Source organism: Haliaeetus albicilla, chromosome 26 (assembly GCF_947461875.1).
Source record: "Haliaeetus albicilla chromosome 26, bHalAlb1.1, whole genome shotgun sequence".
NCBI lineage: Eukaryota > Metazoa > Chordata > Aves > Accipitriformes > Accipitridae > Haliaeetus > Haliaeetus albicilla.
In genome coordinates, this window is record NC_091508.1 from 4,814,424 (window position 1) to 4,826,126 (window position 11,703).

General features: G+C 46.9%; 2 protein-coding genes across 2 annotated transcripts in view; one reads left to right on the forward strand and one right to left on the reverse strand.

The window, feature by feature from the left end:
* The window catches only part of ITPR3 (inositol 1,4,5-trisphosphate receptor type 3), a 43,417-nt gene extending 36,800 nt beyond the window's left edge, over nucleotides 1-6,617 (forward strand). Inside the window, exons 49-58 of the mRNA XM_069771392.1 lie at nucleotides 440-565; nucleotides 1,090-1,262; nucleotides 1,376-1,540; nucleotides 2,028-2,220; nucleotides 2,726-2,821; nucleotides 3,264-3,388; nucleotides 3,664-3,829; nucleotides 4,547-4,707; nucleotides 5,227-5,388; nucleotides 5,730-6,617. Of these exons, the coding sequence (XP_069627493.1) occupies nucleotides 440-565; nucleotides 1,090-1,262; nucleotides 1,376-1,540; nucleotides 2,028-2,220; nucleotides 2,726-2,821; nucleotides 3,264-3,388; nucleotides 3,664-3,829; nucleotides 4,547-4,707; nucleotides 5,227-5,388; nucleotides 5,730-5,798 (1,436 nt within the window). The 3' untranslated portion in view covers nucleotides 5,799-6,617. The remainder of the gene's footprint in view (nucleotides 1-439; nucleotides 566-1,089; nucleotides 1,263-1,375; nucleotides 1,541-2,027; nucleotides 2,221-2,725; nucleotides 2,822-3,263; nucleotides 3,389-3,663; nucleotides 3,830-4,546; nucleotides 4,708-5,226; nucleotides 5,389-5,729) is intronic.
* Nucleotides 6,618-7,716: 1,099 nt separating this feature from the next.
* On the reverse strand, nucleotides 7,717-11,561 carry UQCC2 (ubiquinol-cytochrome c reductase complex assembly factor 2). Its single transcript, XM_069771394.1, has 4 exons — nucleotides 11,347-11,561; nucleotides 9,047-9,121; nucleotides 8,616-8,685; nucleotides 7,717-7,895 (listed from the first exon to the last, which is right to left on the reverse strand). The coding sequence occupies exons 1-4, from the start codon at nucleotides 11,482-11,484 to the stop codon at nucleotides 7,801-7,803; spliced, it is 378 nt and encodes a 125-aa protein (XP_069627495.1). The 5' UTR covers nucleotides 11,485-11,561; the 3' UTR covers nucleotides 7,717-7,800.
* Between the last annotated feature and the right edge of the window lie 142 nt (nucleotides 11,562-11,703).

Genomic DNA, 11,703 nt, shown 5'->3' on the forward strand with positions numbered 1-11,703 from the left:
AACTATCTTAGGAATTTGGCAGGAAACAAGTTTCCAGTATGGATGGGAAATTGCTGGCTGGGTCTCCTCTGGGACCAAGCACCAGCACTGAAAACACAAAGACACTGTTGTTTTGAAGGACGTGAGCGGTGAGGCTGTAGGAGATGGGAGATGAGGAGGGTGAGGAAGAGAATGGAGCTGATCTGATTCCAAGGTGCCAGAGCAGGTCAAAGGGCAGAGAAGCCAAGAAATGTGAGCAGTAACATTTTGAACGTGCACACCTATTTCAGCAGAGGATGAGGGTGCTTTTATAACATTTTGAAGAAAGTGGGAGACAAGGGGCCCCTCCAGGCCCGCTACCTGTACTGAGCTGAGCCCTTTGGATGTCTGGGAGGACAAAGCCTTCCCTGGTTGGCACAAGGTTGGCTGAGGTTTGTGTGTCTGCCTCCTCTCCCTCCAGGCATGCCGCTGATGTACTGGTTCTCCCGCAGAATGACACTCTGGGGAAGCATTTCCTTCAACCTGGCTGTCTTCATCAACATAATCATTGCTTTCTTCTACCCCTATGTTGAAGCCACTTCCATGGGTAAGTGCCCCAGCATCTGCTGCTCCTCAAGGTGGAAGAAAAAGGGGACCTTCATATGCAGGAAAACTGGTCGCCTTACCTGTACTCCCCCCACCCTCAGTCACCTTGTGACTTCTAAATCCCCAAGTCCTTTCTACTGGTCAAAGGAAGGGATTGAGTCAAGATTTCCCTTGCCAGCCCTCCCGCTCCTTCCTTCTTAGGGAGAAGTCTCTTCTCCCTGGGCTGCACGTTCCGTGTTCGTAAAATGGGGGAAGCAATGACAGAATATGTACCCAGCTGTCAGGCAAAGCCTCCACCATTTACAGTGGGTTTGAGATCTTGGCTAAAAGGTGTTAGAAAAATGTATCAGTAAGAACCATCCTAGTCAATACTAATCTTTGCAGTCAAGCATAATTTCTCTCTTTCTACCCTCTGATAATCAGCACATTAGTTTTTCTGGACAGTCAGGACAGCAGCACAGTGTCCAACTGCCAGCATGCATTTAATCTCATGCCATTTAATTGCTGTGGGTTTTCTCTTCCCAGGAGTGCTGGATTCCCCACTGATCTCGCTGCTCTTCTGGATTCTGATCTGCTTCTCCATCATGGCCCTGTTCACTAAGCGCTACGGTGTCAGACCGCTCCTTGTGGCACTGATCTTGCGATCGATTTATTACTTGGGGATTGGACTCACTCTGAACATACTGGGAGCTCTCAATGTAAGTTCTCCATGTGCTGGAAAAATAGTGTAGCAGCCCATGACACAGGAGGCTGTTCTGTATTCATAAAGTGCAGCAAACCCCACTCCCTCCCATTTCTGGTTGTTCCCCAGTTGACCAACAAGATTGTGTTTGTGGTGAGCTTCGTGGGCAATCGTGGGACCTTTATCCGAGGCTACAAGGCCATGATCATGGATGTGGAATTTCTTTACCATGTTGGCTACATCCTGACGAGCGTCCTGGGACTCTTTGTGCACGAACTCTTCTACAGCATCCTGGTACTATAAATGCAAATGTTTGGGGCACAGAGGTAGCCTGTCTGCCCTGTTAGAAGCTAGAAGGTTCCTGTGACACCTTCCAGGGGCTGATTGATAACAGCAGCGAGAACAATTCACTGTGCTCTAATCTTTGTGTAGGCTGATCTTTCTGCCTTCTGACAGTATCTGTTACTGTCTCTCTCCTGGTCTTCTGCTATCTCTCTCTTTCTAATCTCTACTGTGTACTTTATCTGGGTCAGCTGGGAGACAACGTGAGCTGGTGAGGGCAGAGGCAGGGTGCATGTGTCCTATTCTTGGCTCTCCTGCATAAGTCACTTCATTCTTCTCTGCTTTCCTACAGTAAGCTGGGAAACTTAAATGCTTTATGTGAAAGTTAGTCAAGGTCTGCTGAGTGATCCAAGATCTCAGGATAAAAGGGGATGTAGGTAGGCCAGGCATTATCAAGAAAAACACCCTGCCGCATTTCTTTGCTCCTGGGTCCTTTCAGCTGTTTGACTTGATCTACCGTGAGGAGACCTTGTTTAATGTCATCAAAAGCGTGACACGGAATGGGCGCTCCATCCTGCTGACAGCCCTCCTGGCTCTCATCCTCGTCTACCTCTTCTCCATCGTGGGCTTCCTGTTCCTGAAGGATGACTTCATCCTGGAGGTGGACCGGCTGCCGGACAGCAAAGCCAAAGGTTGTTCAGCCCTTGCCCTTGTTGGCTGCGGTGCTTGGGCTAGAGAGGGGTCAGGCGGAACGTCGGTCGCCTTCTGCAGCTGGACCATTGCATGAGACCCTGCTCCCTCCCCGCTGCAAAAGCATGCACGTGTCTCCGTGTGTGTGCATGCGTCATGGGTTGTATACCCTTGGCGCAAACTCCTGGTAGCACTGGTTTTGGGATTAGCAAAGACAGCTGCCTGTGCCGACTTAGGGCCCTTGTACTGCAGAGAGCAGGGTTTTGGGGCTGGGAGTGATTGCAGAGAAGGGGTTGGACAGCTACAAATGAAGTTTTAGCACTGTAGAGGTCTTACTGAAACTTGAGCAAAAGAAAAGGCTAGGAGAATGCAAAGCAGCTTTTTTTTTTTTTCAAGAAGCTTGACAGCTACAAAAAGAGGTAGTTGAAAAGCACCCGTGATAGCAGTGAAGATCTTTACTAAGGCAAGCTGATGCTCTGACAAGGCTGTGGTCTCCTTTACTTGTAGATGACCCCTTGGGGATGCAAAGGAACATGGAGACCTTCATGGAGTCATGCAGCGGTGACAAAATTAGCTGCTCTGCTGTGCCCACTGCCTTGGAAGGTAAGTGTGCTCATTAGAAAGGTTGACTCTGTTAGTGGCAGAGTAGGTTGGCTGCCTGGTTTGTCAGCGAGCTCAGAAAAATCCTAGCTTTTCAAAGATGGAAAGAAACAACCCACTTTCTGGCACATATTAGGCAAGAGGCCTGCAAATTTTGCACTGACCCTGGCATAAAAAAATGAAGTAGATTCAATTTAGTCATAAAGAAAGTGGGAGCTTCAGGAGCACTGAGCCAAACACCTCCACGGCAAGAAGCAAGCTGGAGGAGCGGCTGGGAAGTTGCTGGCTGGGAGATCCACAACGAGCACCTGCTCCCAGGAGATTTGCCACTGCATCACTGCAGCAAGAATCATCCCCGCAGCTCTGGCTTCTTTGTAATGGTCTGGTACTTAAGCCCTGTCTATGCTCTGTTTTTTTGCTTTTATTTCCCCCTCTGGTACTCTAGAAACAGACGCTGACCAGTGGGAACGTGCCTGTGACACGCTGCTCATGTGCATCGTCACTGTCCTGAACCATGGTCTGAGGAACGGAGGGGGCGTGGGTGACATTCTGCGGAAGCCATCGAAGGATGTGAGTTTGGGCAGCACGCGGGGACCCCTTTCTTCTGCTAAGTCCTGCTGTGTTTACTGCTGTGCAGCTGCCCTCCCTCCCTGGGAACTGTGACACCTCCAGCTCTATCCCCCACACTGTCCTCCAGTGCTTTCCTCCTCTCTTCCCCTAATCACACCCTTTATTCTTCCTCACCTGGTACCCTCAGCCCATGGCCCATTTAATGAGGCAGCATGGTTGGAGGGGCTAGAGGAGAGGTGTGCGAGATGCACATTTATCCCCTTCATCCATTACAGGAGTCCTTGTTCCCTGCTCGGGTTGTCTACGACCTCCTCTTCTTTTTTATTGTCATTATTATCGTCCTTAACCTCATCTTTGGGGTCATCATTGACACTTTTGCTGATTTGAGGAGCGAGAAGCAAAAGAAGGAAGAGATACTGAAGACCACCTGTTTCATATGTGGTGAGTTCTGGGACCTCAGTGTACAGGAATTGCCTCAAAGCTCTTCCTCTCTCCTGCGGTTGAGGGAAGGAAAGAAATTTCAGCTGGTTTCTGGTTTTCATTTGGTTCACAGCAAAACTTTAAAATCTGTTCACTGATGGGTCACTGCAGCGTGAGGAGGCTTAAACAAGAATACAAACTGAGTGGGGAAATTATCTGTATTGTTCCTCGCCTTCTGATAATGAGGTGTTAAACTAAAACCCCACATTGTGGGGTTCTTGTCGCTGTGCATCTATCACTCCTGAGGCCATCACTTAGCGGAAAAAAAGCACCACGTTATTAAGGAAACAAAATACAGAAAACGTTCTGGAATGCTTTCAGTCATCAGAAGGCATCCAAAAAAAAAAAGGGGAAAACCCACTAAGTCTTAACTGCTGTTTTCTTAAAAGATCCACTGGGTGCATTTTATGCTTTTAGATACATAGGCAGGAAGCATAGCTAGTAGTACTTTAAATAGAAGCCCTCTGAATACACAACTGTGTTATTTCCCCCGTTTTGGATGCTTGTTGTGTGCTAAATGCCAACTAATTATTAAAAGCACTTCTTGAAAGTCACACCTGGGAGAGGATGCAATTATCTGTACTTCCTTTCACATTCGTTTGCTTGCTCACTTCTTACCTTCTCCTCCCCTCCCCATCTCCTCCCTCCACCTTCTCTGTTCTTGACTGCCTTTCCCAGGACTTGAAAGGGACAAGTTTGACAACAAGACAGTGTCCTTTGAGGAACATATTAAATATGAGCACAACATGTGGAACTACTTGTATTTCATCGTGCTGGTGCGAGTGAAGAACAAGACGGACTACACGGGGCCAGAGAGTTACGTGGCACAGATGATAAAGGTACGTGTCTTCTCAGGGTAGCTCTTTCACTACTGCAACCTGCCTACCCCGGGGAAATATTTGAGAACAATGGGCTTGCCAAAGAAAAACAGTTTTGAGAAGGAGCTTTTGGAAAATATTTAATAACGTTGTTGTGCCTTAGTTCGTTCTTAGCTGGTTATTTCCACTTTGCAATCTCAGCCAACAACACATTGTCTATTTGATGTTTTGTACTGTGTATTTAAGGATTGAACCAAGGGCAGAACCAAGCAGTAGAGAGTGTGACTTCAAGGTGATTTCAAGGCAAGAAGGGAGGGAGGGGAAATTTAGAAAAGAGAAACTTCTGAACTCAAGCCCAGAAGGCTGTAAGAAAAAAACCTAGAACCATTTGTGGAAAACTTGCAAAGATACAGACAAGACAAGCCTTTGAGAGTTTCTTTAATCCCTAAGCATAGGCAGGCTTCCTGTGAAATCCTGCCAGGTCTGTTCCCTCCTCTTCACCCCCTCTCCAATTCCCATTCTCCATGGTCACCTTTCCAGAACAAGAACCTTGACTGGTTCCCCCGGATGCGAGCCATGTCGCTGGTCAGCAATGAAGGGGAAGGGGAACAGAATGAGATCCGAAACCTTCAAGACAAACTCAATACCACGATGAAGCTGGTGTCCCATCTCACCTCCCAGCTGAATGAGCTGAAGGAACAGGTACTAAACACTTTTTAAAATAGGAACACTTGAGGAACACCTGACTGTAGAAACCCGCTGTCCTTGCCAAAATAGACACCGATTGCAAGGAACAGGAGGCAGAACCAGCTCAAGCCAGTACAACTTCAGATACAAAGCAAAGGGCTCCTGCAGCTCTTTTTGGGGGGGGGGGGTTGGGGACACTTGGGACATGTGCTTTCTGATACAGCTAGAGTCCAACTCATAGGGTTTTCTGGCAGACCCTTAAAGCAGCCTAGTCAGTCACACACTTGAAGCGCATGTTAGTGAATAGAAAGGCGGCCTGATTTCCTACCTCACTTGTGTCCTTGTTTGAACTCTAGATGACAGAGCAACGGAAGCGCAGACAAAGGATGGGGTTTGTGGACGTCCAGAATACCATGAACCACTAAGACACAGAAGAAGCATCGGCTTTGCCCACTGAGGGACTACACATATGTATCAGCTAATGAGGCTGCTTATTTCTGGGTTCCACACATGGATGTCACTGTCAGAGAAAGACGGACCATGGGGAAGGGCTTCACAGCCAACATTTTCCTTAGAGTGCTTGTAAGCAATTCAGGAACCAGGGACTGGCCAGGATTCCTCACAATACCTGGACCCACACTGTACTCTTAATGCCCTTGTAGGAAGATAAATTATACAGGACTTTTATTCCTCATTGCAATAACTCTTTATTTTGCAAATGTGGAGGGTTGTATCTTTATCTCCATGCGCTACATTCTGATGGCCTCCCCCTCAGGTGTAGTGTAACTAGCTATAGGGCTGCAATATTTAACTTATTCCAAGAGTGGCACTAGTACATGTGGATCTTTGCAAACCAGCCATCGTATTTGCTGTGCCTGCTCCATGCTGATCCCTCTCCATTTAAAGAATTCTGTTCATCACTGTGGTGCAGTAAAGAGGAGCTAAACTCAAGGAGACGGATTTGTTAATTTAACTCACCAGATGAGGATGAGTATCCAAGCTTGTACTAGTGTGAACTAGTCTTTTGCCTTCTGTGGACCAAGAATATCTGGGCAGGAGTAGTAGGAAACTGCAGGTTTACAGGAGTTCACTGTGAAGGGGTGTCCTGTGTTTTAGTTTCATCTCTGGTGTAATGTTTTACTTTTTTTTTTGTTATTGTTGTTACTTAAGAACTGAAGTGTAAATTGCCTTAACTAAATTAAATACAAAATCATGTTATAATAAAAACTTAAATGGTAAGGAAAGCTCCCTTCCTGTGCATTCTGGTATGTAATGGGGCCATTATAAATAAAAATACAGAACAACCCAAGGACCTGAAGCCAAACCAGGGCTGTATTACGCAAGGTACTCCACAACCCAATACTCTCAGCTCCAGATGTTAAATGTTAAAATGTAGTACGATGCTCCAGTCAGAAAATGAAGAAGAACGCTACCATGACGAACTACCTTGAACACCAGCCTTGTTTTCTGAAGCTTTGGATTAGAGCCTGCTGCAAAGTTTCAAATTCTTTCACTACTTGCCAGGAAAACACTGTTCAAATACATAAAAAGGAGCAGCTGTTGGTGCTGCCCGGAGCCAAGCAGAGTCCTGGCATAGCTGTGTTCTAGACACTCATCCTTCCCAAGCCAAGCAGTGCTGCAGCCACCCCAACTGCAGTCCTGTGCCTGTGCCTCCCAAGAATAGACACTGATGCAAGCATTAAAGCTTTAAAAAGGAATAAAAATAGGCCATAGCAATGGACTAATTACACTTGAAATTTGTTTATGGCCCTATATACCAACCTGTCATTAAAACCTATCTTTATCCCTCAAATATGTAGTAACCCATACAGAACCTTCTCTTCCCACTGAGGGACATCTGCATATAGCTGCCTTGACCGGCAACACACCGCTGCAACATTTGACTGAATTCTCAAAATCTTACACTGCTCCACTGTCACCATGGTAAACAGTCACCCTCAGTCCTCTCCTGTGTCTTCTCAAAAGGAAAATAAATGTGACAACTAAAGTTATCCCTCCCTCGATTTCACTGTTACCAGTGCTAACACAGAGAAACACAAGCATAGCTACATTTTCACATGATCACTACTGTTATCTTCAGAAGCAAATTTAAAGCTAACATGGTTGCACCTACTTGCTCTGTGCATCTCCTGGTTGTTCCATTTCTTGTAATAGAAAGGATCAGGTCTAACATCACAAAAGTTCCTTCCTCTGCACTACATTGCTCCAATATGGTTTCAGCACAGATGTGTTAAGCTATCTCCTAGATTTTCAGGAAAAAAAACAGAGGGGGCACTAAATATGAAGGGTGTAAGGTGTGGGTCTGAAGAAAAATGCTGTTGCTAAGAGGAATAAATGGTTTTATTCATCATGGCAACATACAGTGCTTTAGGAATATATACAGCGGAGAATCTGGGAGTTAGCCTATCACTTCGAGTCCTCCTCAGGTTTCTTGGCATAAAACTTCTCTCGCAGTTTTTTCCATGTCCCTTTTTTCATGTCTTCCATCTGTTTCAGAACATCTGCAAAAGGAGGGGAGAGAGAGATGGGGAAAGAGGAAGAAAAGCAGAAGAGCAAAGGAATGAAAGCCCTTTTATAACAGCTTTCTTTACATATATTTTCCTTTTTTGACTTTTCATCTTAATGAATTTCTATTTCAGGGCCTGAGGCAAGTTTGTTTTCCCTTCCAATCAATTGTGCAGGGAGTCCCTTACCACTAACAACTAATATTCACTTTCCATGCACTGCAATCAAAGTTAGGAACTGGAGCAGAACAAAACTGCGCTAGCCTCCTACACTGCACTTCATAAAGGATCTGGCTGAGAGTATTTCTGCATCGTGGTGCCCTGTTTTCTCTCAAAGTCTAATACAAAAGAAGAAATACTGAAGTGAATTTGAACATGGTGAAACAGAAGCTGAGATACATTTCAGAATGACATAGCAAATGTGCATTTCTTCCACAGAGCTCCTGCTATCTGATCTCAAAGAGACCTTGCAAACCCTTTGCTGTTCCTGCCCAGTGCAAAATACAATCAACTTTTTGCCCTGATAGATTACTGAAGATCTCCTCAATTATTCTTGAACTTACTCCTCATTAAACATCCAATATACTTGCACAGCAGTCCCGTTCTGTCCTTTAGTCACAGGTGTTTAGTAGAAGTGATGCAGTGAACACCACAAAGACTAGAATGTACTTTATCTCCTGCACTGACTTATTCTTAAATCAAGCACAGTAAGAGTACCTGTTGCTAGTATCATCTTGCAGTCTTCTACCGTCACTCCAGTGAAGCTTGTGTCTTTCAGGCGCGGATACTTCACAAGCGAGCAAGTAGGTGAGAGAAGGAGAGAGGAAAAAAAGATGTTACTTGTAGTGCATTAAAAAAGGTAAAAACATCACCATATGGTAGAGTCTGAGCTCATTTTCAGTCAAGCTCTAAGAATTCTCTTCATCCATACCAAGAACTATCATCTGCATTGTTCACATGTGTCACAGAGGCCAAGATGACTGCAGCTTTCCTGGAGTGACCAAAGGCACCAGGTAGTGCTGCATCCACCTGACCGCTCACTTGCCTGTTCCAACATTCCCAGAAAACCTGCTGGGACAAGGCAGCAAGCTGCAGTAGGTGGTGACTCACCCCCTAGAAGAGGGATGATGGCTAATGCCAAAGCTCACCTTGTTTTTGTAGTAGTTGGTGTGGATTCTGACTAAGCTCTCATACATTTGGTCACAGGTCTCAGGGTCAGCAATCTGGAAAGAGATAAAAGTATCACACAAGTCCTATTTTAAACCTGATAGCAAAAACCGCCTCGTTTCAAGGCTTATGAGAAGGACAGTCAAGGAGCAGCTTAGGTGACTTCTCAGCGCAATGCAGGATGCTGGTGACCCCTGCTACGCTGCTCCAGAATGCAGACCATTTTCTTTCCCCTCCACTTCTCACCAGCTTGGCCTACAAGACTGAGGCATGTGATTTCCAGAATGGACCTTAAACTCAGCTCTAAAAGATCTGACAGATCAACTGTAAATACACAGTTAATGAGAATACTGCTGGACATTTTTCTTTGCACTTTTATTGGCCAGTGCTACGAAATCTGTGAGACTTCTTGCTCACAGGCCAGTTTTGCCACCTGTTTCATTCTAAAGCATCAAATAAGATAACATACTAGGATGGAAGTTAGAAAATCCCGGTGCAGGCTAAAAATAGTTCATAATTGATTAGGGAAAAGCAGCACGAAAGACACTGAACAGCTTGTGAAGGGTAAGTGGATTTCTATTTTGGTCTAGTAAGTTGGAAAGACCTTGCTAATACCTAAACCTCTGCTAGGTGCCTTGGACAGGTGCATCTGCCTTGCAGAGCCATCTATTTAGCAGCATGGATGGCACATCATCTTGGTTTTCTATTTTACAATGGGGGCCAACTCAACCAGAACGCTGCATTGCTGCTCGATGACATCAAACATAAAAGATTAAAATGGATACACGAATAAGAATAGTATCAACAGAAACATGTCAGGATAAAATGACACAGCTCATCTGTCCTTGGGACACTTGGCACAGGTTCAGTGCAACGCGGGTAATGTCTCCTCTGTGCAAACTAGGAAAACTAAGGAAAGGCTCTCCTTATGCAGTAGGTAATGGCTGCTGCAGGAGAGAGGATGTAGGGACAGACAGACCATCAAGAGTAAGCACCAGCACACTGCAGGAGATCTTCAGCTTAACGTATCTTGTAGTCACATTTCAAATGACCCCCTTAATGTTTTAAATGTTTTAGTAATGGTAGCAGAAATAGCTATTAAATGGGTAGCAGAAACAGTATTCGTCCCCACCCCCCACCCCCCGTAAAATCAGCATATCTTATTCCATGTGAATAAAGCAGACTTTAGACTCATAAAGTATCCTTTATGGTTCTAGTTCTTTTCTCAGACATTCCTCCTGCTGTCTGCCAGTACATTTCCCTTTGCTGTATTAAGCCTTTATACATACAAATTGACATCAGCGCTGCAGGCATCAATTTAGATTTTCAAGATGAGTGGCAGCTTTGGGATGTTGTAGCCAATTGGTGCAGCATATTCAGCCGTCTCGAGCATATGAAAAAGCAATAAGCACTTTCCGAAATGTCTGCTGCAGACTGTTCTGGTGACCAATATAGAATTAGGTGCTTATAATGGCCCCTTGAAGTAGAAAATGCATATCTGGAACACTGTTTTTATGCTAAGAAAGGGCACATTTACATTCCACAGCACCACCTCCAAGCCTGTAAAGGTCTGCAGCCCAAGTCAAACGTTAGCTTCTCTAATTTATAGCAGCACCAAAGCCTAAACTCCAACACAATTACGACTGCAGCCAGAATACAGTTTTATAACTGCTGCATTCTAACAGTGCCAGGCAATGTTGCATTTCACTATGTACTCCACAGTGCATCACACTATCATCCTATCATTCTGGTGAGAAAAACACACTTAATTAACTCGATTCCAGCACGGCGCTGACAAATTCACAATGCTTTGTATCCCACTGCCATAACCACGGGAATGGGGTTCTCCAAAGCACGTAGTGCAAACGATGCAAGAACTGGCTACAAACCACAGCTCGTTCTATGTGAGGAACAAGCCACGTGGCTGACTGGGGCTTGTGTTTCAAAGACGAGCAGACGGTTCAGACGCCGGCCTGTCCTGGGCCCTGAGGGAGGCTCGGCGGGGTCCCGAGCGGACCCGAGGGCAGCTCGTTTCACAGCGGAGCCCCGCAGGCAGAACCTTCTCCTCAACCGCAACCGAGCGAGCTCGGAGGCGAGGGGCGCTACGGGAGGAACCCCGTATCAGCACGGAACTCCTGAGGTTTGTGCCCAGAAACCGTTAAGCCGTATCCCACCCCCCACAGCCGGAGGCCGGGAGGGAAGAGGCGCCTGCGCGACCCAGGCCCCGCCTCGCCGCCCCCACCCCGAACAGGCCGCCGGGGAGCCCCCTCCCCGCCCTCACCTGCGTGTTCTCCCCCTCACGGAAGGCCTGCGCCACCCGCTGCCTCAGGAAGACGCCCAAGTCCCGCTGCCGCTTCGTCTCCTCCACCGGCCACTCCTCACAGAGCTTCAGGAACCGCCGGTACCTCGTAGCCGCCATCGCTGCCGGCGGGGCCGGCCATGAAGGGAATCACGTGCCCTACGGCAAGCGAGAAGGGGGTGTCAGGCGGCGTTGCGCATGCGCGGGGCCGTCCCCGGCGGGCGGGAGCGGCGGGTGCCCCTGAGCGCTGTCCCGCGGGGGGCAGCACCCAAAAGAAGGGCTGGGGGGGGTCCCAAAAGGCTGCCCCGTCCACCTCCTCGCCCCGCTCCCGGGGGTGCT

Bases quoted from the DNA above. Each gene is read 5' to 3' on its own strand.
- UQCC2 (XM_069771394.1), bottom strand. From the start codon at position 11,484: ATGGCGGCTACGAGGTACCGGCGGTTCCTGAAGCTCTGTGAGGAGTGG. The intron at 9,122-11,346 runs GTGAGGGCGGGG...ATCTCTTTCCAG, and splicing joins GTGAGGGGGAGAACACGCAG to ATTGCTGACCCTGAGACCTG. The intron at 8,686-9,046 runs GTGAGCTTTGGC...TCGCTTGTGAAG, and splicing joins CCAACTACTACAAAAACAAG to TATCCGCGCCTGAAAGACAC.